At 46.5% G+C, this 26,049-nt stretch overlaps 1 protein-coding gene across 1 annotated transcript; it reads left to right on the plus strand.

Moving 5' to 3' along the window:
* Window positions 1-678: 678 nt before the first annotated feature.
* ZNF683 (zinc finger protein 683) lies at window positions 679-24,377 on the plus strand. Its single transcript, XM_030220004.1, has 6 exons — window positions 679-725; window positions 4,928-5,141; window positions 11,442-11,694; window positions 17,829-18,790; window positions 20,466-20,594; window positions 23,740-24,377. Exons 1-6 carry the CDS (start codon window positions 679-681, stop codon window positions 24,271-24,273), a joined length of 2,139 nt encoding a protein of 712 aa, XP_030075864.1. The 3' UTR covers window positions 24,274-24,377.
* Window positions 24,378-26,049: the final 1,672 nt, after the last annotated feature.

Raw genomic sequence — 26,049 nt, forward strand, 5'->3', positions numbered from 1 at the left:
AAAGACGTAAAGAGGGGTGACAAGACCTTTTTCAGATATATTGGAGAAAGAAGAAGAGGTAGGAATGGAATTGCGGGACTGAAAGATAATACGCACGGCTATGTGGAGAGTGATGAAGATAAAGCGAACGTGCTAAACAATTATTTCTCTTCCGTGTTCACGGAGGAAAATCCTGGAGAAGGACAGCAGTCGGCTGCCGAGGGAACGTCTGGGAATGGAGTGGATACTGCGTCGTTTACGGAAGAATGAGTTTATAAACAGCTTGAGAATCTGAAGGTGGACAAAGCTGTGTTGGCCCCTGGTGTAGATCCGTCTCCTCCTGTAGCAAACCGGAAACACAGCAACTATAGCAACAAAATACGTTGGATGAAGCCAGCAGGTTAGAACCATCATCTGATCAGAGATAGCGTTGATGATCTCCAAAATGACGGAATGGTCTTCGTTACTGTCCTCATTCTACTTTTAAATTTTATTTTACTGCCATTATGACCATTATCAATATATTCATTTTCTTTTATGCTTTCAACCACTTACTTTGAATTACTTTGACTATACATATCCTGATTGTTGTGCCAATGATGTTTCCTGAATCAAGTTCTGATTCAGCCTCTGGCATCCTTGTGTGGATGACGTCACATCCTTTGAGTGCTCTGAAAAAACTTTACAGGAATTCAGGACATGACTGGGGCTCTCAAGAAAGATGGAGCAGGTGCCACCTACTTCCTGTAAAGACGTGCACAGGGAACAAATTTAGAATCTATTCCTAGCGAGCACAGAGTTATTGACGTGATCATTAGAGCGTATAGCAAATGTAATCGGCACTGTACAGAAACACATAATAGACCATCTCTATTCTTGGGAGCATAAGACTTTTTGGTGGGTGGGGGGGGGGGGGGGGGAGAGAAGAGTTCTAGATGGAAATTGTACACTGGCTCTGCTGAGTGAAAGGGGTCTATCATTGTGGGAGGGGTCAAGAGCTTCCTTAGCATCTTCTAATGTGAGAGAGACTGCCAGGTCCTCAGTTGTATCACAGTTAAAGTTATAAAATGACTCCATGTCTCTAGGTCAAGTTGATTTGGTTCATTTCAGACCTTCTATTGCTCTGAGTCTCTTACATGTTTGTTCAGTGCTGTGTACATCTAGTAGTGCTACAGAAATGATAAATAGGAGGAGTCAGAGCCAGGGGCTGACTGACCATTAAGTCAATACAGCAGTGCCTGAGGGTCCACAGCAGTAGATGACCCACTCTCTACTAACATCCATGTAGTTTAATCACTTCTGGTAGATGATTTGGGGCCTATGCCCGGGGGCCCAGTTCACTGCCAGTCTGCACCTGGTCAAAGCACAGGGGATCCCAATCTTCAGGATGGGATGGTTTGAGACCTAGGATCTCAGGTGAAAACTCTAGACACTGTCATACAAGCAGTGGTCTACCTTAGTCTTGTAAATTCATAAGAACATCATGGCGTAGCCAAGGGTGGGCCCGGGTGGGCCTAGGCCCACCCTCTTTGGGCTCAGGCCCACCCAGTAGCAGCACACCTATGATTTGGCAGGCAGGGATCCCCAAGCCCCACCAGCTGAAAACTCCCAACAACTGTCCCTCCTGCATACCTTGTAAATAGCAGATCTTCGCGAGCAGCGACTGATACATACTGTTCGCATCAGCCCCACAGCCTTCCCTGTGATGTATTCCCACCTATGCAGAAACAGAAAGTTGCATCAGAGGGAAGGCTATGGGGCCAGCATTGTAAGCTCTTTGAGCAGGGACTGTCTTTCTTCTATGTTTGTGCAGCGCTGCGTACGCCTTGCAGCGCTATAGAAATGCTAAATAGTAGTAGTAGTAGTAGCAGTGTATTAGTTGCTGCTCACTAAGGTGAAAATCTGCTATTTAAAAGGTATGCGGGGGAGGGGGGATGTTTGAGAGACCATATGGCATGGAGGCAAGTGAGGGCGAGACTAAATCACTGTGGGATAGGGTGGAGTTCTTCTGCCCACCCATCTTGGGCCCAGGCCCACCCAAAATTGAGTGTCTGGCTATGCCCCTGAGAACATGAGGACACGGTTTGGGTGAAAAGAACAGAAGGATGACCAAGTGGTTAGAGCAATGGGCCTAAGAACTAGAGTTCAGATCTTACTTCCTGACACTCCTTCTGATGTTGGGTAGCTGCCTCTGGTTCCCATCTCGTTATTTAGGTAAAGGACTTGGATTCTAATACTGATGTAATGTAAGCTGCTTCAAGCATCATTTGGAAAGGTGGGACAAAATTAAATTAAACCGGACATTCATTATTATTTACTTATTTCAAGAAGTTTCTTTCAAACCCTGATGAGGTTCGGTTTGAGCACTACCTTCACTGAGCCACTGGCCCATTTATCTAAAAGGAAATGTAGACTTGACATATTTCACTTTTGACATTTGAAGCATTTCTCCGCAAACGTGCAGTCCCACGAGACGAACGCTCGCACCTACAATGGTCTTTTTAAAGACTATCTTATCAGAAGATTTTTAATCATCATCTGTTCAAGTGTTATCTACAATTAAGACTCCTGATGCAGACCTAACGGCTGAAACACGACGTTGTGTCGAGTCTCCGTACCACAATAAACTTCGCTTTTATTATACATCTTCTTAGTCTTTGGGATCCTTGGTTGTCCTCCCACTTTCTGTATTCCTTTCGTCTAGACATATTCAGTCATTACAAAAGAGAGAGAGAGAACAACACCCAAAGGTGAATAATCACAAGGAATGGGCCACGGATGATGATAACCCACAGGACCAGATTTTTATCGAAGCAGTCCCAATGTGGACTATGTTTCGGCACCATGCCTGCATCAGGGATCATCATACTTTGTATATTAAACACGTGATTCTGAGCCGTCCATCTGTGGCGCTGTAAAAATGGGTACTTGAGCCTGATTTTGACTATAAGGTCGTAGTCTGTCTGCGTATTTCTTGAATATTGTTTAAAGTGGTTATGGTTTATTTTAAACTTGCCTTTTTCCAAGGTAGAATACAAGAAAACATACACAATCAGTATTAAAACGTACAAAATCAAAAATACATAAATCATCAAAATAACATATCACACAGTCAAATGTAACAATAACACATAACATATTGGACGTACTGCGTATAGGCAGAGTGCTGAAAGACGGTCCTTGTTGGGATCACTTTAATAAACTCCGCTCCTGTGGTTTACCAACTATCTCATCCATGGCCAGTTCTTTGTGTTGTTCCTTGTGATAGTTCAAGCTTAAAGCCCACCTTTTTGATGTTGCTTTTAACTCCTAACCCTCATTCACTTGTTCAGAACCCTTATTTTATCATCCTCACTTTAATATTCACTTATCTCTTGTTTGTCCTGTTTGTCTGTCCTAATTAGATTGTAAGCTCTGTGGAGCAGGGACTGTCTCTCCATGTTCAAGTGTACAGCGCTGCGTACGTCTAGTAGTGCTATAGAAATTATGAGTAGTAGTAGTCTTTGGGATTCCGGAATCTTGCTATTCTTTGGGATTCCGTAATCTTGCTACTCTTTGGGATTCTGTAATTTTGCTACTCTTTAGGATTCTGGAATCTTGCTACTGTTTGGGATTCTAGAATCTTGCTACTCTTTGTCCTTATCCCTTATTTGTCCTGTTTGTCTGTCCTAATTAGATTGTAAGCTCTGTGGAGCAGGGACTGTCTCTTCATGTTCAAGTGTACAGTGCTGCATACGTCTAGTAGTGCTTTGGAAATGATAAGTAATAGTAGTCTTTGGGATTCTGGAATCTTGCTACTCTTTGGGATTCCGTAATCTTGCTACTCTTTGGGATTCCAGAATCTTGCTACTCCTTGGGATTCTAGAATCTTGCTACTCTTTGTCCTTATCCCTTATTTGTCTTGTTTGTCTGTCCTAATTAGATTGTAAGCTCTGTTGAGCAGGGACTGTCTCTTCATGTTCAAGTGTACAGTGCTGCAAACATCTAGTAGTGCTTTGGAAATGATAAGTAATAGTAGTCTTTGGGATTCCGTAATCTTGCTACTCTTTGGGATTCCGTAATCTTGCTACTCTTTGGGATTCCGGAATCTTGCTACTCTTTGGGATTCCAGAATCTTGCTACTCCTTGGGATTCTAGAATCTTGCTACTCTTTGTCCTTATCCCTTATTTGTCCTGTTTGTCTGTCCTAATTAGATTGTAAGCTCTGTGGAGCAGGGACTGTCTCTTCATGTTCAAGTGTACAGTGCTGCATACGTCTAGTAGTGCTTTGGAAATGATAAGTAATAGTAGTCTTTGGGATTCTGGAATCTTGCTACTCTTTGGGATTCCGTAATCTTGCTACTCTTTGGGATTCCAGAATCTTGCTACTCCTTGGGATTCTAGAATCTTGCTACTCTTTGTCCTTATCCCTTATTTGTCTTGTTTGTCTGTCCTAATTAGATTGTAAGCTCTGTTGAGCAGGGACTGTCTCTTCATGTTCAAGTGTACAGTGCTGCAAACATCTAGTAGTGCTTTGGAAATGATAAGTAATAGTAGTCTTTGGGATTCCGTAATCTTGCTACTCTTTGGGATTCCGTAATCTTGCTACTCTTTGGGATTCCGGAATCTTGCTACTCTTTGGGATTCCAGAATCTTGCTACTCCTTGGGATTCTAGAATCTTGCTACTCTTTGTCCTTATCCCTTATTTGTCTTGTTTGTCTGTCCTAATTAGATTGTAAGCTCTGTTGAGCAGGGACTGTCTCTTCATGTTCAAGTGTACAGAGCTGGTACGTCTAGTAGCACTTTAGAAATAAGTAGAATGATAAGTAGTAAGCCTGAAGGTGAAATATGCTGTAACGGTACAGGGCTGGGGATATAGGTTTTCTTTGAACATGCCCTGGCGTGTTTCCATGGCTTCCTCACAGCTAGTTCAGGACCCTGAGCAAGCACATTGTCCCTGTGTTTCAGGACTGCCCAGGCTGTGGCTAGAACTCACCAAGACTCAGCCAGTGAGAAGGTGGACATGAAGGAAGACGAGCAGGATGAGAGGTGGCATGAGAAGGAATGCGAGGAACAGTGCATGTATATAGTAAAAGACCCAACTTTGGATTCAGCAGTGACTCCAGGGGTGCAGCAGGCAAAATCATCGATACCCCCAAACCGTTATAGCTGCGAGAATAAGGTAAGTCTTCGTCTGTGACTACAACCCTCATTCTGCCCAATTTATAGAACCCTGCCAGTTGCTTGCCTAACTTAGGGATCCTTTTACTAAGGTGTGCTGAAAAATGGCCTGCAGTAGTATAGACGCGTGTTTTGGGCGCGCGCAGAATAATTTTTCAGCGCACCTGTAAAAAAAGCCCTCCTTTTTCTCCCCCCTGAAAATGGACGTGTGGCAAAATCAAAATTGCTGCGTGTCCATTTTGGGTCTGAGACCTTACCGCCAGCCATAGACCTAGTGGTAAAGAATTTTGGCAGTAATGACCTACGTGCGTCAGATGCCAATTTGGCACGCATCTGCTACGCGCGCCAGAAAATAAAAAATATTTTTCAGACACGCATATTGGACGAGCGCCAAAAATGAAATTACTGCAAGTGCCACGCAGTAGTCGGGCGGTGACTCCATTTTGGTGCCCGTTGGGCGCACGTAGGCGCCTATGTGGCTTAGTATAAGGGGCCCTTAATTGTTAAATTAGGTGCCATTAGGTATCAATTATAGCCCTTAAGTGTTGTTATATAGTACCAATTGGCACTAATTTGTAATAATGTGCGTTGCGCTTAAATGTTGTAGTGCGCAATGAGAAAGGGAGCGTCATATGCAACTTATTCAAAACACCTCCAATAAGTTAATCGCAGGATCAAAGAAATATGACCATGTAACTCCACCTCTCAAAAATGCTCATTGGTTACCTGTCACTCATAGAATTACATATAAAATTCTTCTTTTGGTTTTTAAAATCGAAAGCTCAGAAACCCCTTCTTTTTTGGCTCATACACTAACCCCACATGTCCCGTCTCATGTGCTTCGTTCCTCTCAACCACATTTCTCAGTGGCGCCATCTTTTCACCATATCAGACATGAGGTGACACGTGAGTCAGTATTTCCTTATGGAACGCAATACCGCTTTATCTTAGATCACAAACCTGATTAGTTCAATTTAAAACATTTCTTTTTGAAGATGCTTTTGCATTCGCATAAAATTGACAACTAGTAAGTCAGTACAGGTATATTGCCCTCTGTCACCAGCTCTTTTCTATTATATATTATTATGGCTTGCAGGACAGGCTAAAGCAGCTAGGGCTCTTCAGCTTGGAGAAAAGGCGGCTGAGGGGAGATATGATAGAGGTCTATAAAATAATGAGTGGAGTTGAATGGGTAGATGTGAAGCGTCTGTTCACGCTTTCCAAAAATACCAGGACTAGGGGGCATGCGATGAAGCTACAATGTAGTAAATTTAAAATGAATTGGAGAAAAGTTTTCTTCACTCAACGTGTAATTAAACCGATCGGACCGACCGTTCACTTGTCTATTAGATTGTAAGCTCTTTGAGCAGGGACTGTCTCTCTTTGTTAAATTGTACAGCGCTGCGTAACCCTAGTAGCGCTCTAGAAATGTTAAGTAGTAGTAGTAGTAAACTCTGGAATTTGTTGCCAGAGAATGTGGTAAAGGCGGTTAGCTTAGCGGAGTTTAAAAAAGGTTTGGACGGCTTCCTAAAGGAAAAGTCCATAGACCTTTATTAAACGGACTTGGGGAAAATCCACTATTTCTGGGATAAGCAGCATAAAATGTTTTGTACATTTTTGAGATCTTGCCGGGTATTTGTGACCTGGATTGGCCACTGTTGGAAACAGGATGCTGGGCTCGATGGACCTTTGGTCTTTCCCAGTATGGCAATACTTATGTACTTATGTAACTTGGAAACACACAGGCGGATCAGGGGGGGGGCGTGTCTTTCAGTTGCACACATAGGTTATAGAATACTATCACTTATGTGCACAACTGCCAACTTCAGGCAGGGAAACAAACCTCTTAAAAGGCACTGTCTTCAAATTTCTCTTAAATACTGTAAAGGAAAATTGGACAAAATATTAAAACATGGCCGCAATTCTTGTCAAATTCTTGGATCCTGATAAGCAAACATTTTCTCAAACAGTTTAAATCTTTTAACACCTCTTGAAATAGGAAAGGCAAAGGGAGAATTATGTAATGGTCTTCTAGATCTAATAGAAGTCAGGCAGGATTTAGAGCTGCTCCGCTGGAGGATTTAGGGGAGGCCACTTCCTTTATCCCACAAAGGGATTTGGGGTTGTGTTCTAGTTTGGGAAAGATGAATTTTTCATATGCTGCTTCAGAGGCATTCATACTCCTCTTCTGTCCAGTTAATATTTTAGAAGCTTATTTTTCTAGAATATTTGTTTTGTTACATTTGTACCCCGCGCTTTCCCAATCATGGCAGGCTCAATGCGGCTTACATGGGGCAATGGAGGGTTAAGTGACTTGCCCACAGTCACAAGGAGCTGCAGTGGGAATCGAACTCAGTTCCCTAGGATCAAAGTCCACTGCACTAACTACTAGGCTACTCCTCCACTAGCAACATTCGATGTAGAAGTCAGGCCTTGCAGATCACCAATGTGGCCGCGCAGGCTTCTGCGAGTCTGACGGACGTCAGACTTACAGAAACAGAAGCCTGCGCAGCCTTCCTTCTACATGGAATGTTGCTAGTGGAATAGCAACATTCCATGTAGAATCTCCAATAGTAGCAACATTCCATGTAGAATCTCCAATAGTATCTATTTTATTTTTGTTACATTTGTACCCTGCGCTTTCCCAATCATGGCAGGCTCAATGCGGCTTACATGGGGCAATGGAGGGTTAAGTGACTTGCCCAGAGTCACAAGGAGCTGCAGTGGGAATCGAACTCAGTTCCCTAGGATCAAAGTCCACTGCACTAACTACTAGGCTACTCCTCCACTAGCAACATTCGATGTAGAAGTCAGGCCTTGCAGATCACCAATGTGGCCGCGCAGGCTTCTGCTTCTGTGAGTCTGATGGACGTCAGACTTACAGAAACAGAAGCCTGCGCAGCCTTCCTTCTACATGGAATGTTGCTAGTGGAATAGCAACATTCCATGTAGAATCTCCAATAGTAGCAACATTCCATGTAGAATCTCCAATAGTATCTATTTTATTTTTGTTACATTTGTACCCCGCGCTTTCCCACTCATGGCAGGCTCAATGCGGCTTACATGGGGCAATGGAGGGTTAAGTGACTTGCCCAGAGTCACAAGGAGCTGCCTGTGCCTGAAGTGGGAATCGAACTCAGTTCCTCAGGACCAAAGTCCACCACCCTAACCACTAGGCCACTCCACTGACACTGACACATGTGGCATGTGCATAAACATCCATTTCATCCCGCATTTTAGAACAGACTTTACGTCAGTAGAGGTGGTCGGGAGAAATGATGGAAGAACAACCATATCGTCATTGAGTTCCTGTCACAGTGTTTATCAACTGGAAAAGCAACTTTTTATGCTGTATTATCAGTGCCTCAATCAAGCATTGGGAAGAGTGGGATCCTTGGTGCAGGCATTCTTGCCAAAATCTGTCTGTGTTGGGTCCTTTCCACAATAAAGTTATCCTTGGTGATGATTTGGTTGTTCTTCCATCATTTCTCCTGACCACCTCTGTTTCTGCGTTTTGCTTGTGGTTTAACTACTACAGAGGAATCTTCCTGTTTCTTCTGTTACATAAGTATTGCCATACTGGGACAGACCAAAGGTCCATCAAGCCCAGCATCCTGTTTCCAACAGTGGCCAAACCAGGTCACAAATACCTGGCAAGATCCCAAAAAAGTAAAAAAACATTTTATACTGCTTATCCCAGAAATAAGCAGTGGATTTTCCCCAAGTCCATTTTAATAACGGTCTATGGACTTTTCCTTTAGGAAGCTGTCCAAACCTTTTTGAAACCCCGCAAAGCTAACCGCCTTTACCATATTCTCTGGCAACGAATTCCACAGTTTAATTACACTTTGATTGAAGAAACATTTTCTTCGATTCGTTTTAAAATTTACTACTTTGCAGCTTCATTGCATGCCCCCTAGTCCTAGTATTTTTGGAAAGAGTAAACAGACGCTTCACGTCTACCCTTTCCACTCCACTCTTCTGTCTCAGTAGATCCTGTTATAAGACATTAGAGGAACTTGAGACCATCTTGACCTGGATATCTGAAGTTCCATCTGTTTGTCCTTTCTAAAATGCTGCTCTCTGTGAATATATGTTGAGATATTAATTCAATCTTTTTGAGAAACAAAAGTGTGGTTTGTTCAAGACCAAAAGTCTGTCCTTAGCTTTTCCTGCACTTTTATTAAATTCAGATACTGTGCAGAGACACACAGATACTTATCTGTGAAAAGGGCTCTCTGTTGGCTGGAGACTGGACCCTTAAATTCTGCCAGGGGTTTTTTATTTCTTTTGAAATATTTCTGGTCAGTACGAAGGGATTTTCCATTCGAAACAGCAAGTGAAAGCGTCACAATGACTTCTCATCCAATGCAATTACTTTTGTGCTATCTCTTTCCACGCAAAAGAAAACATCCTTTTCCAACTTTTTGGTCCCTGTGGCCTTGTGTCATCTTTAAGTCCTTTGCTCAGCTCTTACACTACAGCCTAGTTGGAGGTGGCTGTCACTCCTGTGTCCCTCCCACCGAAGGTAAAACCTAATTGCCCTCTAGCAAAGATATCAGTGGACCCTCGTGGCATTGTGTGGTACCCAGCCCGTTTGTTGCAGACAAGATGTGGAAGGTTCCACAATGGAAACATTCTCTCTAATCTGTGAAGATTGATACAAGAAAGGGCCAAGTCAGACCTTGTGGCACAAGGTTTGTTGAAAGTAGTGGGTAAAATGAAGGATTGAAGAAGCGAATTTGAATAATCCACAGTGTTGCAAGTGTATGTGGTCACTTTAAACCATATGGGATAGCAGAGCGACTTACTTCCCTTTCAAAATTGCTTGCAAGGTTCACATGTACAAAAGTGGCCATGCAAATTTGTACCTTCTAACATGTGTAAACCGTCGGACTGGGGGATTTGACAATTCAGTGCTATGCTTCTGCTTAAACACATACATACAATGGTGAGATGGACAGTCTCCCAACTTTCAAAAACGATCCATGATACCTGATGCACTGTAAGCGGGTAGCTGCGGTGTGCAGGATTGCAGAACTGATCCTACGTTTCCTCTGTCCTGCCTGATTTGTCGTGTTCCTTTCCTAATTCCAGAAAAAAAAACAACTATCAAGTGTAAATAAACTTGAAACTTAAACTGACTTTGAAGGTGTTGTAGGCAGTTCCGGTCTTAGCAGGGCCGCCGAGAGACAGAGATAGGCCCAGGGCAGGGTTGCCGCAGCTGTGGCCACCCCCACCCCCTTGCCTTCCTGCGCCTGCTCCTCCCTCGGTCTCTCTCCTGTTCCCGGGTGTTGGGACCCGGGTTATCGTGTTAACACAATTACTGGATCTCGACACACAGGAGCAGGAGAGAGACAGACCCTGACACCGGGCCCCCCTTGGAGGCCGGGCCTGGGGAATCTTGCTCCCCCTGCCGCCTCTCAGCAGCCCTGGGTCCTAGTCTTTGATTCATCCTCCTTAGCACTGGGGGGGGGGGGGGGGGGGGGGGGGGATGGTGGTGAGGAAATCTGCCCTCTTCTTCAACCAGGTTCCAAGAGACTGGCTTTGCAGGAACCCCGCCTGTACCTGTCAGCTTCATTGTTTGAGAGCTGGTAGAAATCCCCTGGCTGGGCTCCAGATAAAGCCAGAAAGCAGACCTACATCAGAGTGCTTTGTTGAAATTTCCTGCTTCTGTAAACCACAAAACAACTCATTTCAAATATACAACTTCCCACTTTCTCTTGGCGTCTTGTTTCAGGAAAATAGTTACTCCTGGAAAACCAGCAGGGGGAATAAAGCCCTTACCCTCAGAGGTAGAAAAGGGTCCATGAGCTGGAGTGATGTCATCACAGGCTGAGCCCTTGTGGATTTGCATAAGAAATTTCCTTTCTGGTCTGATCCTCTATATAGCAGAGAAAGGGAAACTCAGTCAGAGCAGAGAGGAAGCGAGGAAAGAGACGGATCCAACTGTCCCAGGACATGGTAAAGTGATTCTAAAGTTGGTAGATTCTGCTCACTGAAAGTTATTATCCAAAATTAATACATATTTTAGATCTGTTTTGGAAAAGATTCTTCAGATAGAAATCCCTTTTGGACTGGTCACTAAATGGGAAAAAGCCCTTAATAAACCAGGGGAGTCTTTAAACATCTTTAATTATATGTGTTTTTAAAATATTTCCACAAGGAGATGTCATTTAGGTGCTCACTTTCAAAGCACATAGACTTACAAAATTATATAGTAACCTATGTGCTTTGAAAATGAGCCTCAAAATTATCTCGCACCCTCTGTTTCATTTAATTACATTTCTTTATGGCGAAGGTTTATTCCAATGGGATGTTCCAGCATGTCAGCGACACCTCTGACACCCATGTCAGTAAGTGGATGAGTTACATGAGCCTGGCACCAGCGCTCCCAGAACAGAACCTGGTAGTCTGTCAGAAGGGGTTGGACGTTTTCTTCCAGACGCTGAAGCCCGTCCCGGCTGGCAACGAGCTCCTGGTCTGGTACCACCAAAAAGATTTCACCCAGGGCTCACCACCTCTGCCTTCCAGGGAGTGGGAGGAGGATCTAGGTAAGATCTATTTTCTGTTGTGAGGGGCAGAGGGGGGTCCTTAGATGTTTCACAGCAAAATTAGTATAGCTTTTCCACACAACATTTGCTCCACCTACAGGTCTGAATTATGTAACTCACTTCACTCATGAGTAAATATGTCGTATTCACATAGATTTGGATTTTAGATTAGTTCAGCATATTCCAAAACTCAGTTGAGATAAGTGGCATAGCCATGGGGGGAGGGGGGGAGTTGGGGGTCCCCCACTTTCTGCTCAGCCCCCCCCTCAAATTAGCCATCTCTCTTGCTCTGGCTGTGGGGATTCCCATTCCCTACTAGCTGAAGACCACCTCCTCTTCCATCTCCCGTCCAGTGGCCAGAAATCTCCAAGCTCTGCAGCCGGCGGCAGTGTCCCTGAGCTGCTGCTGCCGCTGCTACTACTACTACTATTAAACATTTCTATAGCGCTACTAGACTTACGCAGCGCTGTACAAATTAACATGAAAAAGACAGTCCCTGCTCAACAGAGCTTACTATCTAAATTGGACAGACGAACAGACAGCTAGGGGTGGGGGAATTGCAGTGGTAGGGGTGATAAGTGAGGGTGTTGAGTAAGAGAGTCATGGTTAGGAGTCGAAAGCAGTAGCAAAGAGGTGGGCTTTAAGCCTAGACGTGAAGACAGCCAGAGACTGAGCCTGACGTACCGGCTCAGGGAGTCTATTCCAGGCATAGGGAGCAGCGAGATAGAAGGAACGGAGCCGGGAGTTAGCAGTGGGGGAGAAGGGGGACGACAGATCCTGATGGCCAATCCAGAAGAGGTGCAATAAGAAGACTTCCAAAGAGGGAAAGATCTTCACCGATAAGAATTTGCTGGGAAATTGTTTCTAAACTTGAGGAAAGATAGACTTAGGAGTAGCCTAATGCAAGGGCTTAGGCAGACTGCTGGTGCATGCTTAGTTTTCATACGTCCGCAAAAACCAAATATGGGGGGAGCAGTGCAGTAGCAGCAGCCGCTCAGACCCTGCCGCTGGCTGCAGAACTTTGATTCTGGTCACTGGACTGGAGGGAGGAGGGTCTCCAGTGGAGTGGCTTGAGGATCCCTACCAGCTCAGGTAGTTATATTTTGCATTCAGGCGGGGGGGGGGGGGTGCCGAGGGAGGGCGAAGGTTGGGGAGATAATTTTGTGCCCGCCCACTTTGGGCTCAGGCTTCCCCCTAAATCAGTCGTCCGGCTACGTCACTGGTTTAGGTGCATTTAATCCAGTATTAGGTACCATCAGAATTACCAGTCCAGGAGAGATGTGGAGGGGCATAATCGAACGGGGTGCCCAAGTTTTCCTGAGGGCGCCCTTGCAGGACGTCCCGGCAAAGGGGCGGGGAAACCTGTATTATCGAAACAAGATGGGCAGCCATCTTTCGTTTCGATAATACAGTCGGGGACGCCCAAATCTCAACATTTAGGTCGTCCTTAGAGATGGTAGTCTCCGGTTTTTGGCGATAATGGAAACCGAGGACGCCCATCTCATAAACGACCAAATGCAAGCTCTTTGGTCGTGAGAGGAGCCAGCATGCGTAGTGCACTGGTCCCCCTGACATGCCAGGACACCAACCGGGCACCCTAGGGGGCACTGCAGTGGACTTCACAAAATGCTCCCAGGTGCATAGCTCCCTTACCTTGGGTGCTGAGCCCCCCAAAACCCACTCCCCATAACTGTACAACACTACCACCCTAAGGGGTGAAGGGGGGCACCTGCATGTGGATACAGTGGGTTTCTGGTGGGTTTTGAAGGGCTCACATTTACCACCACAAGTGTAACGGGTGAGGGGGGGGAGGTGTGGGCCTGGGTCCGCCTGCTTGAAGTGCACTGCTGTACCCACTAAAACTGCTCCAGGGACCTGCATACTGCTGTCAGGGAGCTGGGTATGACATTTGAGGCTGGCAAAAAATATTTTTAAAATTTTTTTAGAGTGGGAGGGGGTTAGTGACCACTGGGGGAGTAAGGGGAGGTCATCTGGTCAGTTCGGGCACCTTTTTGAGGCTTAGTCGCAAGAAAAAATGGACCAAGTAAAGTAGGACAAGTACTCGTCAGGGACACCCTTCTTTTTTCCATTATCGGCCGAGGACGCCCATGTGTTAAGCACGCCCCAGTCCCGCCTTCGCTATGCTTCCGACACGCCCCTGGGAACTTTGGTCGTCCCCGTGACAGAAAGCAGTTGAGGGCACCCAAAATCGACTTTCGATTATGCCGATTTGGGCGACCCTGGGAGAAGGACGCCCATCTCCCGATGTGTGTCAAAAGACGGGAGCCCTTCTCTTTCGAAAATAAGCCTGACAGTCTCCTTGGGTGGGATCATTTAATCTGTAATTAGCCAGGCACTGCTCTCCAATCTCTAGTCTGAAAATAAGGAGCAGTTAGTGTACAGTCAAAGCACACTCACTGCTGGAATAGCTGGTTTTCTTGTAGCAGCTGTATGTCTTTGTGTGTTTGTTTATATCGATTATGGATTTTTTAAAAATGACGTTATTGAATATTTTATTGTAATTTGCCTTGTGCAATATAAGTTCTTTTAAAATTAAAGACAAGTAACGCATTTTGCTTCTGCACTGGGGCTCTCAATCCAAGCTAACTCTTGCCTGGATTTCTTTGAGTACGAGTGTAAAATTAAATAAAGAATCCGTGTTCAAGGAATAATCTTCAGCTCCGATCTCTCTGAAATCTTAGCATGGTGGCTAATTATGAAAGGTTGCTGTCAGGTTCTTGGAGTAACCCTTATTTCAGGCTGTCGCTGAGGCTGTTAGGGCTGGCCACTGTTAGATTATTGGGGGTACCTTTTCCCTCTGGCTGTCATTGAGGCTGTTAAGGCTGGTTTCTGTTGGTTTACATCTGCTTATAAAGCCATACCTGAATACCAAACATTTCTTGCCCAAGAAAAGGCCAGATCCATACTGCCCTTGGGCTGTGATTATTTAACACTGTTAGGACTTTCTAGGAGTCTTCCTAGCTGTCAATTCATCTCAATGTGTACATTAGTACATGGTACTACATTTAAAACGAACAGGAGGAAATATTTTTTCACTGAACGAATAGTCAAGCTCTGGTTCTCATTGCTGGAGGATGTGGTATCAGCGGTTAGTGTATGGGTTAAAAAAAAAAAGGTTTGGACAAGTTCCTGCAGGAAAAGTTCATAGTCTGCTATTGAGATACAGACATGGAGGAAACCACCACTTGCCCCGGGATCGGTAGCATGAATCTTGCTGCTCTTTGGGATTCCAGAATGTTGCTACGCTTTGGGATTCTGCCAGGTACTTGTGGCAGGGATTGGCCACTGTTGGAAGCAGGATACTGGGCTAGATGGACCATTGGTATGACCGACTATGACTATTCTTGTGTTGAGTGGAGGAGTAGCCTAGTGGTTAGTGCAATGGACTTTGATCCTGGGGAACTGAGTTCGATTCCCACTGCAGCTCCTTGTGACTCTGGGCAAGTCACTTAATCCTCCATTGCCCCTGGTACAAAATAAGCACCTGAATATATATAAACCGCTTTGAATGTAGTTGCAAAAACCTCAGAAAGGCGACATGTCAAGTCCCAGTTCCCTTTCCCTATTTGAGATTCTACATGGAATGTTGAACCTATTTGTAGATTCTACATGGAATGTTGCTACTATTGGAGATTCTAGATGGAATGTTGCTACTATTGAGATTCTGTTGCTACTATTTGAGATTCTACATGGAATGTTGCTATTCCACTAGCAACATTCCATGTAGAAGCCTGCCCTTGCACGCACGTCACACTCACAGAAACAGAAGCCTGCACAGCCGCATTGGTGATCTGCAAGGGCAGGCTTCTACATAGAATGTTGCTAGTGGAGGAGTAGCCTAGTGGTTAGTGCAGCGGACTTTGATCCTGGGGAACTGGGTTCGATTCCCACTGCAGCTCCTTGTGACTCTGGGCAAGTCACTTAACCCTCCATTGCCCCTGGTACAAAATAAGTACCTGAATATATGTAAACCGCTTTGAATGTAGTTGCAAAATGCCACAGAAAGGCAGTATATCAAGTCCCATTTCCCTTTCTTATATACAGTCTCGTGGTGTGGATACAGAGAGTAGGGTGGGGACAGGAGGGATGTGCAATGGAAGGCATGTGTGTATTACTCTATTAGCAATATTAGTAACCAGGGGCGTAGCCAGACAACAGATTTTGGGTGGGCCTAGGCAAGAAGTGGGTGGGCACCAAATGTTCTCCCCTACCACCACCAAAAGACATCTCAGCTGACAGGAAAATGCTTCTTTCCACCTTGGCAGTCTGCAGCAGGCATGCGCTGAAAACTGAACATGCGCAGGTGCCAGTATCGTGGAGAGCAGCGTTGTCATTACCATCAGGGGGAAGTCTTCAGCTGGTAGAGCTTGGGATCTCCACCAGCTACCGCTAAGCGTGTGCTACTGTTTGGTGGGCCTGAGCCCTAAGTGGATGGGCCCTGGCCCACCCAGGCCTACCTGTGGCTACGCCACTGTTAGTAACTGTAAAATAGTTTCTTTGCAATCCCAGTAGCTTGTTTGCAAGGAAGCTGCTACAAACCAGGGGCGTAGCTACGGGTGGGCCTGGATGGGCCCAGGCCCACCCAGTTTTGTCTCAGGCCCATCCTCACCTTCTTCCACCCCCGCCATAGCGCTGCCTCCTCTCCTGCACTCCGCGGTCTCTGTCTCCCACCCTCGCGGCAGCGCTTTCAATTTGCTATCAGCGCTGCCTGCCTGACAGCTGACAGACGCGGCGCGACGTCCTCCTGCTCCAGCTCCAGGGCCTTCCCTCTGCCGCGCTGATTCAACTTCCTGTTTACGCAGGGTGGATTGCATGCGGCAGAGGGAAGGTCCCGGAGCAGGACGTTGTCGCGCCGCGTCTGTCAGCTGTCAGGCAGGCAGCACCGATAGAGCGCTGCCGCAGGGGTGGGAGATGGAGACCATGAAGTGCAGGAGAGGAGGCAGCGCCACAGTGGGAGAAGGTGAGTGGAGGCAGCGCTGCTAACTTTAAATGTGCTGCGCGTACGCACGCGTGTGTGTGTGTGTGGGGGGGGCTGTAGTGCCCACCCATCCAACCCGCTGGCCCACCCAAAAATTGTCTTCTGGCTACGCCACTGCTACAAACAGATTCTTCTGGGATGGGAAATAGCATTTGGATATTTAGTCTGGTTCTTGGATAGAGCTCTTTGACTGATGGAAGTATGTCTTTCCCTGCCTCTCTGTCCCATCCTGCCTTGAACCTGATACGAGGGTAAGGTAGACTGTAAATTTAATTAAATTCATCTTTGCTTTGGCCTCAGTTTCATAACATTTCTGAGTTGTGTTAATAGGCAAACACCCTCCCACCCTGAGCTCTCTGCACCTTTCCTTCCAACGCACCTTCAAATACAAAAGGTATTTGGATGTGTCCTGCACAGACTGAGGCCCAGGTATTAATTTATGCTCATCTGTGAATCAGACAGAAGAAAAGCAGCTGACTTTGATCCCCTTTCCCTTCACTTTTCTCCTCTGCCTTTTTTCTTCTCGGAGGCTGCCCGTTGTTTCACTCCTCTGTCTAGTTTTGAATAACCTGAAATCCAGCTGACATTTCGGATTTTTGAATAGACCACTTTAGTATTACGGAAGCTTTTAAACATAATTGCAGGGCAGATTTATGACATAGTCAACGTTGGCTAATAAGAATTTGCATCTCCTCTTCCCTCCTCCCCTGGTCTGCCTGCATCTTTTTCCTTTTAGTGTTGAGATCTGAGGTCCATTTATCAACCCATGACACACATAAAAATATAGTGAGTTGATAAACAGACCTTGTAATGATTTCATTTGGGCTTTCCCTCCTTCTAAAAGTAATACTACATGATATAGTCGGATGAATTGAAAGACAATTATATTCAAGGTTCAAATATATTAGGTCTTTTTCATTTCAGCTGCTGTTTTTAACTGCAAGCCTGCCTCAGATGTGCACAGTGGGGAAATATCTGTCAGACCGTAAGACCTTCAAAAAGGGCTTTTCCCATTCTGTGCACATGGAAAACAATGTTTACTAAAAAAAAAAAAGGAAAATGTTGAAGGGTTTTGGAGCATTTCAGTTGCAAGATTATGATACTTTAATCAGAAAATTCATTTGTTTTGCTTCAGGATATGAAGAACTACAACCATCTGCACCCAAGACCCCACCAAGGCAGAGGTCCAGCTCTTCCAAGAGTGACTTCAACAATGACCAAAAACTCACAGAGAATGATGAGAAGAAGGTGGATGCTGAGGACATAAGTCCGGAGACTGCAAAATACCAAAACACGGATTTTCTGAAGAACATTTCCACTTCAGCTCTACAACAAATAAAGGAGACCTACCGCCTTCACAGTTCATCAGCGAAAGAAATGACAACTCTAGGATTCAGTCCCCTGTGCCAAAGTCTCCCAGACCAAAGAGAAACAAGCCCAAATAGTCAACCATGCTTCAGCTGTTGCCCGAACAGCCTGCCTACCTCGTTGGCCAAAGAGCACCCCCTGCACTTGAATGGACTCTACCCATCATGGCCGTTCTATTCATCTAGGAACCATTTTCCTCAGTCGTATCTCTCTGCCACTTATCCACTTCCCGCTCATAGCTCAGGATTTTTCCTGCCTCCATATTCCTCATTCTTGCTGCCATTTTGTCCTTTGAGTAGAACTGGTGAGACCTGTCCCTTTGGACTTTCTTCACAAACCTCTCAAGTCTACAAAAATGTCTTAGGAGAGGGTAGGTTGCCTTATCCAGGATTGTTCAGGACTGTTATACCACCCCCGTCTCCGGAAACTCAAGGTGTTCCTATTCCTTTGCCCACCAGCACCTTTTCCTTCTCCGGACCGGAATATGAGACTGTATTGTATTCCCCTTGTGGATCAACCAAAGAGAGCTCAGCCATGCATCACCTAACATCCGCTTCAGATACGGTACAGCAGAGCGAGGTCCTTAACCTCAGCACAGCAAAAATCAAACACCTCAGACCTTCTTTGTGTGCCAAGTCCATGGTCTATCCACTGAAGAAGCAAAACGGCAAGATTAAATATGAGTGCAATGTCTGCTTAAAGAGCTTTGGACAACTCTCCAACTTAAAGGTACAGGAAATCGACTTCAGGGCTGCTAGTGATCCGCTTTCTTCCACCATAGCTCCTTAGCCATACAAATTCATAAGAAAGAGGCTAACAGATCAGAAATCATAGTTGCATTGTGAAAAGTGACTACACAAGTGAAAAGAAGATATTTTTCTAAATGTCTTACAAACAGATTCCAGGCGATAGTTCTGCGTAGAGTTTGTGCTACAGCATTACCTCTGCTAGGACTCAACTCTGAACAGATTGTTCAACCAGTACAGTGTAGTTGGCAAGCTGTGATTAGGTTACAAAGATTATTCATTATTAATTTGTTATCATAAACATAACATAGTAACATAGTAGATAACGGCAGAAAAATACCTTCACGGTCCATCCAGTCTGCCCAACAAGAGAAACTCATATGTGCTACTTTTTGTGTATACCCTACCTTGATTTGTACCTGTCCTCTTCAGGGCACAGACCGTATAAGTCTGCCCAGCACTAACCCCGCCTCCCAACTACTAGTCCCGCCTCCCACCACCGGCTCTGCCACCCAATCTACGTGGAATGTTGCTAATATTTGAGATTCTACAGGGAATGTTGCTAGTATAAGAGTAGCCTAGTGGTTAGTGCAGCAGACTTTGATCCTGGGGAACTGGGTGCAATTCTCCCTTGAGTTCAGAGACTCATCTCTGATGGCCCATATTTCCTATAATCTATCCATTATTGCTGATTGGTTTTTGTTTCTTCATTTAAAGCATTATCTCCGCCTCCCAACCACCTGCCCCGGCACAGACCGTATAAGTCTGGCCAGCACTATCCCCGCCTCCCAACCACCAGCCCCGCTTCCCACCACTGGCTCTGCCACCCAATCTCGGCTAAGCTCCTGAGGATCCATTCCTTCTGAACAGGATTCCTTTATGTGGATGAAACAAGTTGGGTAATGTTGCTACACAAATTTGTTAATTTAACCAAAAGGCCTTAGTTAAGGGTAACCTTCCTTGGTCTATCATGATGAGAGCAATCATCACACACATGGAGATTATTAGACTAGTGATGTCATTGCTTTTGGGCCAAAAAGACTTGAAGCAATGGCTAATGATACCTGCACTCAGGCTTCCCATTATTTCTCTTCTCTCTCCCCCTCTGTCCATAAGTACATAAGTAATGCCATACTGGGAAAAGACCAAAGACCTATCGAGCCCAGCATCCTGTCCCCAACAGCGGCCAATCCAGGCCAAGGGCACCTGGCAAGCTTCCCAAACATACTAACATTTTATACAAGTTATTCCCGAAATTGTGGATTTTTCCCAAGTCCATTTAGTAGCGGTCTATGGACTTGTCCTTTAGGAAACCGTCCAACCCCTTTTTAAACTCTGCCAAGCTAAGCGCCTTCACTACGTTCTCCGGCAACGAATTCCAGAGTTTAATTACGTGTTGGGTGAAGAAACATTTTCTCCGATTTGTTTTAAATTTACTACACTGTAGTTTCATCGCATGCCCCCTAGTCCTAGTATTTTTGGAAAGCGTGAACAGGCGCTTCACATCCACCTGTTCCACTCCACTCATTATTTTATATACCTCTATCATGTCTCCCCTCAGCCGACTCTTCTCCAAGCTGAAAAGCCCTAGTCCATCTCTCCTTTGGTGTTTTTACTTCCCTTTCACCTTTTCTTGCCTCTTTCTGATATCCACACAGGTCCACATGAGGGTTCACAGTGGTGAGAGACCCTTCCAGTGCCACATATGCAAGAAACGATTCACACAGCTGGCTCACTTACAGAAGCACCATCTTGTCCATACTGGGGAGAAGCCTCACCAGTGTCTGGTAAGTGAATGGACACAATTTCCACACACAGTTCTGAATGTTTGAGTTATCTTCTACTCTATTGGTGGCCACCTTCGCTAACTAGGTAACTTCTTCTTCTGTAAGAGCTCCAGGAAAACATTTTCTTGCTCAGACCTTTATTAGTTTAAGTTCACAATCTTTGGATCTTTCGTGTATATCTCACACACACAGGTTGTAATCTTAGACCTGTTTCTGAATTGTGTGATAGGATTCAAGGGACATGACTTAGAAACAAGGAAGGCTGACCTCTAGTGGTAGTACCGCAAGACTACTGCTTGAATCATGACCGCCTGCTAGGGACAGGAGCAAGTAGGGTCACTCCTGCCCTGATGACCCACTCATCCACCAGAGACCTAATTTTTAACGGTAGCAGGGTTCGGGGGTGGGGTTGGGGTCTGATCATGTTGGAGAGGGGCTTGGGAAAGAAGGCAGCATGTGTGTGAAAGGCAAGACACCACTGACAGCTATGTGGGTGCAAGCTGATATTCAGTGCCATCACCACATAGCTAAGCGAGCAAAGTTAGAACTGTATTTATGTGACCCTATTTGGTCATTTAGCTATGCAGGCAATAACACTCAATATTGCTGGCACCTGCATAGCTCCAAGCTCCTCCATGACTGTGCCTTCGAACACCCCTCTTCTATCCACTTAAAAAGCAGCTGGTCAGAGCCGATATTCAGGGCCACTGAGAGGGGGATGGGTAGGGTTACCATATGTCCGGATTTACCCGGACATGTCCTCTTTTTGAGGGCATGTCCGGGCAACCGGGCGGATTTTGCCAATATGTCCGTTTGTCTGGATTTCTGGACAAACAGGCAGATATTGCTAGCCTCCCCTCCCCTTACTTACTAGTGCCCTGGTGGTCTAGTGACCTCTTCCGCCTTCCTGTTGGTGATCCTCGGCGCCGCTTCAAAATGGCCACCGAGAGTTGAAGTGACCTAGCGAGACTTCAATTCTCGGTGGCCATTTTGAATCAGCGCCGAGATCAGCAACAGGAAGGCGGAAGAAGTCACTAGACCACCAGGGCAGTAGTAAGGTAAGGGGAGGGGGGGCGACGGGGTATGTGACAGGGGGGGGGGAAACGTGACAGGGGGAGAAAAGAGGGTGTGACAGGGGGCGGAGTGAGGGTGTGAAAGTGGCAGGGCATGTGTCCTCCTTTTTGGGGGACAAAAAATGGTAACCCTAGGGATGGGGGGGGGGGGGGGAAATTCCCTGGGCCTGGCCTCCAAGGAGGGGGTCCAGCTTCCAAGGGAGGGGGCCGGACCAGGCGCAGGCAAGCTTCTTCCTGACTGCCTGCTTCTGGGACGGGTCTATCTTCTCTCAATATCACGTTAATGCAATCATCCGAGTCCTGGGCGGCACACAGCAGGAGCAGGCGAGGAAAGCAGCAGTCGGTAAGGGGGCGGGTGGCGTGGCAGCTGTCTGAGTGTGTGTGGGGGGTGATGTGGCAGCTGCTGCGGTGGCTCGAGTGGAGTGGGGGCGCAGTGATCCGATCCTGCCTCGGGCCTGGCTGGGTCTCTCAGCGGCCCTGCCCAGTTCACTGCTGCTGAATATTGGTGGCTTGTTTGCACAGCACGATTTAAGTGGGCAGGACCCTTTCTTGCCTGCTTAAATCAGTTTGAATACTGACTGAATAAGGGGCAATATGCATCCTGTGGCAATTAGGGCAGTGGTGTAGCCACGGGTGGGCCAGGGCCCACCCTATTTGGACTCAGGCCCACTCAAAATTGTGACACTCTTGTTACGGCTGACAGAGATCCTCAAACCCCGCCAGCTGAAGATTTCCTCCTCCTCAGGCACCAGGTGCTCTTCCAAACGGCAGCACTTGCCCTGAGCTGACACCAACACCAGCCCCTCTGCACATGCTTAGTTTGCTTTCATGCATGCACCGCCTGCTGGCCGTGGCATCAGCTCGAGGAGAGCGCTGACTGCCTGAGCAGGAGCAAATCTTCAGCTGGTGGGGTTTCTAGATCCCCTCCTGCTAGGGTATTTGCTATTTTGGGCTTGCAGGTGGAGGAAGGGACGAAGAGCAGAGAGTGGAGCAAAGCAGAGCACGGTGGGGGGGGGGGGGGCATAAATTCCATGCTCGCCCACTCACCTTGGACTCAGGCCCACCCAAAATTGGCTGTCTGGCTACGCTCCTGAATTAGGGGTTTTTATACAATGCTGTCATGGGTTTTCTATGCCCATGTATTCAGTGCCAGGCCATATCTGGATACTGGTGCTAACATCTGGTGACTGCTGGCGCTGGGTTCTGGTGATATCCAGACTGGTGCTTTGGCTGAAGTTAAAAAAAACAGCCTTTTTACCGTCCTTACTTAACCCAGACAGTTACCCGGATGGTGGACTGAATATTGCCGCTAACCAGGTAACTCCTGGCTCCTGCCCAGACTCTGCCCATGGACTGCCTTGGCACTGGCCAGAGAGTGATGGGGTGGTCTCCCCACAATTTCAAAAATCCTGGTCTGACCCAGTCTGCAGAACTTCAGGGCCGCCGAGAGCCAGAGCCGGACCCGGGACAAGGCCGCCCCCCGGGCCCCCCCCCCACCCCACCCCACCCAAGGTCATCGTCACCGCCGGGCCCCCCTCCTCCACCCGCTACCGGGCCCTGAACTAACCTTAAACGCCTCCTTCCTTTCCTTTCACCACCTTCGCGGCAAGCAGCAGCAGGGCAGACCTCTCCTTCCTTCCGTGCTCCGCCCTCGCGGTCGTTACGTCGGGTGAGGGCGGGACACGGAAGGAAGGAGTGGCCTGCCCTACTGCTGCTTGCCGCGAAGGTGGTGAAAGGAAAGGAAGGAGGCGTTTAAGGTTAGTTAGTTCGGGAGCGACGGTGGGCGGGCCTGACTGCGGTGGCGCCGGGCCCCCTCCGGAGGCCTGGGCCCGGGGACTTTTGTCCCCCCCTGTCCCCCCCTCTCGGCGGCCCTGCAGAACTTATCCGGGTAGGAGTCCTGCTAAATATTGGTCTCATTAACACTGAATTGTATGTAACTTAATTCCCTTCTTTTTCTGGTCTCCGTTCTGTCCCTTAAGTGACTCCTCCCATTTTCCCCACTCTCTTCTTTGCTTCTCCACACATTTCCACTTTTCCTTCCTCCAATTCTCTCTTTCATATGTTTACTGTAGGTCTGCTCCAAACGCTTCAGCAGCACCAGCAACCTGAAAACACACTTGCGTCTTCACTCGGGAGAAAGACCCTATCTCTGCCACTTGTGTAGCAGCAGATTCACTCAATACGTTCACCTCAAGCTGCACAATCGTTTGCACAAGCGCCAGCGGCTACATAAGTGCACCAGCTGTACCAAGGCCTATGTCCACCGCTTTAGCTTGGAGGTGCATCAGAGAAGATACTGCTCCTTATCCCCTCACACACGTTGTTCACCCGCTGAACTCAAACTGGTCAATGAGATGATTGAGTGCTTTGATTCCAGCCAGGAAGCCGTTAACTTGGAGTGCGGTGTAGATCCTATCAAGGCTCCTTTGGTGATGGAGAGTTTGATCCTAACGGAGATGAAGACAAAGAGCTCTGGAACGTTCCTCAAGGACCAGGCATCTTATTCTCCAGCACTTCTTCCCAAGCAGGAAGACAGCCTCTCGTCAGCTCGTTACAACTTCTCTAAGAAGCAGGAGGATCCACAGAAACGAACGGAGCTAACCTGACATTAAAGAGGAAGGCCTCCATGGAACCAAAAATGTTGGACGCTGTCTCCTCTTTGCTATGAAATGTACTGTGATGATCCACAATTCTACAGGGCTTAGGCATAGGCGAGGTGAAATTATGAAGCGTACGTTAAAGATTAAATGTCATGATTTTTTTTTAATATAAATGTATTTTGACCAGCGTGCCCAATGAGATTGCTTACAAATAATAGTTGAGTGAAAAAATGGTGGTTGGCTTTTCGATGTATGTGTGGTGAAGGCGGTTAGCTTGGCAGAGTTTAAAAAGGGGTTAGACGGTTTCCTAAAGGACAAACCGCTACTAAATGGACTTGAGAAAAATCCACAATTCCAGGAATAACGTATAGAATGTTTGTACGTTTGGGAAGCTTGCCAGGTGCCCTTGGCCTGGATTGGCCGCTGTCGTGGACAAGATGCTGGGCTCGATGGACCCTTGGTCTTTTCCCAGTGTGGCATTACTTATGTATAAGAGTGGAAGGAACATGTGGTCCATTGTTTACAATACTCTGGGATATGAGATATAGAAGATCTGGTAGGTAAAACACTGAGGGTTCTTTTTACTAAGGTGCGCTGAAAAATGGCTTGCGGTAGCGTAGGCACGGGTTTTGGGCACGCGCCGATCCATTTTTCAGCATGCCTGTAAAAAAAAAAAAAAGGCCTTGGGGGGGGGGGGGGGGGGGGATTTTGCTGAAAACGGACGTGCAGCAAAATCAAAATCGCCGCGCGTCCATTTTGGGTCTGAGACCTTACCACTAGCCATTGACCTAGCGGTAAAGAATCCAGGCAGTAATGACCTACGCTTGCCAAAAATGAAATTACCGAAAGAGCCATGTGGTAACTCCATTTTGGCGTGCGTTGGGCACGCATAGAGGCTTACGCGGCTAAGTAAAAGGGCCCCTTAATAATTGGCATGTGAGTGGAGGAGTAGCCTAGTGGTTAGTGCAGTGGACTCTGATTCTGGGGAACTGGGTTCAATTCCCACTGCAGCTCCTTGTGACTCTGGGCAAGTCACTTAACCCTCCATTGCCCCAGGTACAAATAAGTACCTGTATATAATATGTAAGCCGCATTGAGCCTACTATGAGTGGGAAAGCGCGGGGTACAAATATAACAACAACATGGAATGTTGCTACTATTGAGATTCTGTTGCTACTATTTGGGATTCTACATGGAATGTTAATGTTGCTATTCCACTAGCAACATTCCATGTAGAAGCCTGCCCTTGCAGATCAGCAACCCCTCCTTGGACACATACAAGGAATTTTCTCAATTATTGTGGGCACCCACAAAGTCGGCTCTTATGGTTGGAGGTGCAAATTATTATAGTAGATTGCATTTGTATCCCACATTTTCCCACCCGTGAAAGTGACATTATTCTGTACATTTATGTACTCAAGTGGCGTATAGATACGGACACCCAATTATAAAATGACCCTCTTAGTATTGCTTTTCTTAGGGAAATGAAAGCGCCAGATTAAAACCAGGACTGGATTCACTGTGCTGAAAATCTGGATCCAGTTAACAACCTTAGCTATCTAATCTCTTTTAAGTTTGAGACAGACCTTATTGCTCTAAAGGAACTTGTCTGTGCACCAGACCTGAAAGTAGCAGTTATCAGATTCCTGAGAATTTCTTTCTCTGATATTGTCCACCCCTTCCGTAACAGGAAAAATGACACTTTTCACCCCAACCGAACTGCCCACTAGTGTAAACTAGGAAACAGGAAGCCATAGTGTGAGAACTTCTCCTTCTGACACC

This window comes from Microcaecilia unicolor, chromosome 11 (genome assembly GCF_901765095.1).
Source record: "Microcaecilia unicolor chromosome 11, aMicUni1.1, whole genome shotgun sequence".
Lineage (NCBI taxonomy): Eukaryota > Metazoa > Chordata > Amphibia > Gymnophiona > Siphonopidae > Microcaecilia > Microcaecilia unicolor.

Bases quoted from the DNA above. Each gene is read 5' to 3' on its own strand.
- ZNF683 (XM_030220004.1), top strand. From the start codon at position 679: ATGACTGGGGCTCTCAAGAAAGATGGAGCAGGTGCCACCTACTTCCT. The intron at 11,695-17,828 runs GTAAGATCTATT...GTTTTGCTTCAG, and splicing joins GGAGTGGGAGGAGGATCTAG to GATATGAAGAACTACAACCA. The intron at 18,791-20,465 runs GTACAGGAAATC...ATATCCACACAG, and splicing joins GACAACTCTCCAACTTAAAG to GTCCACATGAGGGTTCACAG.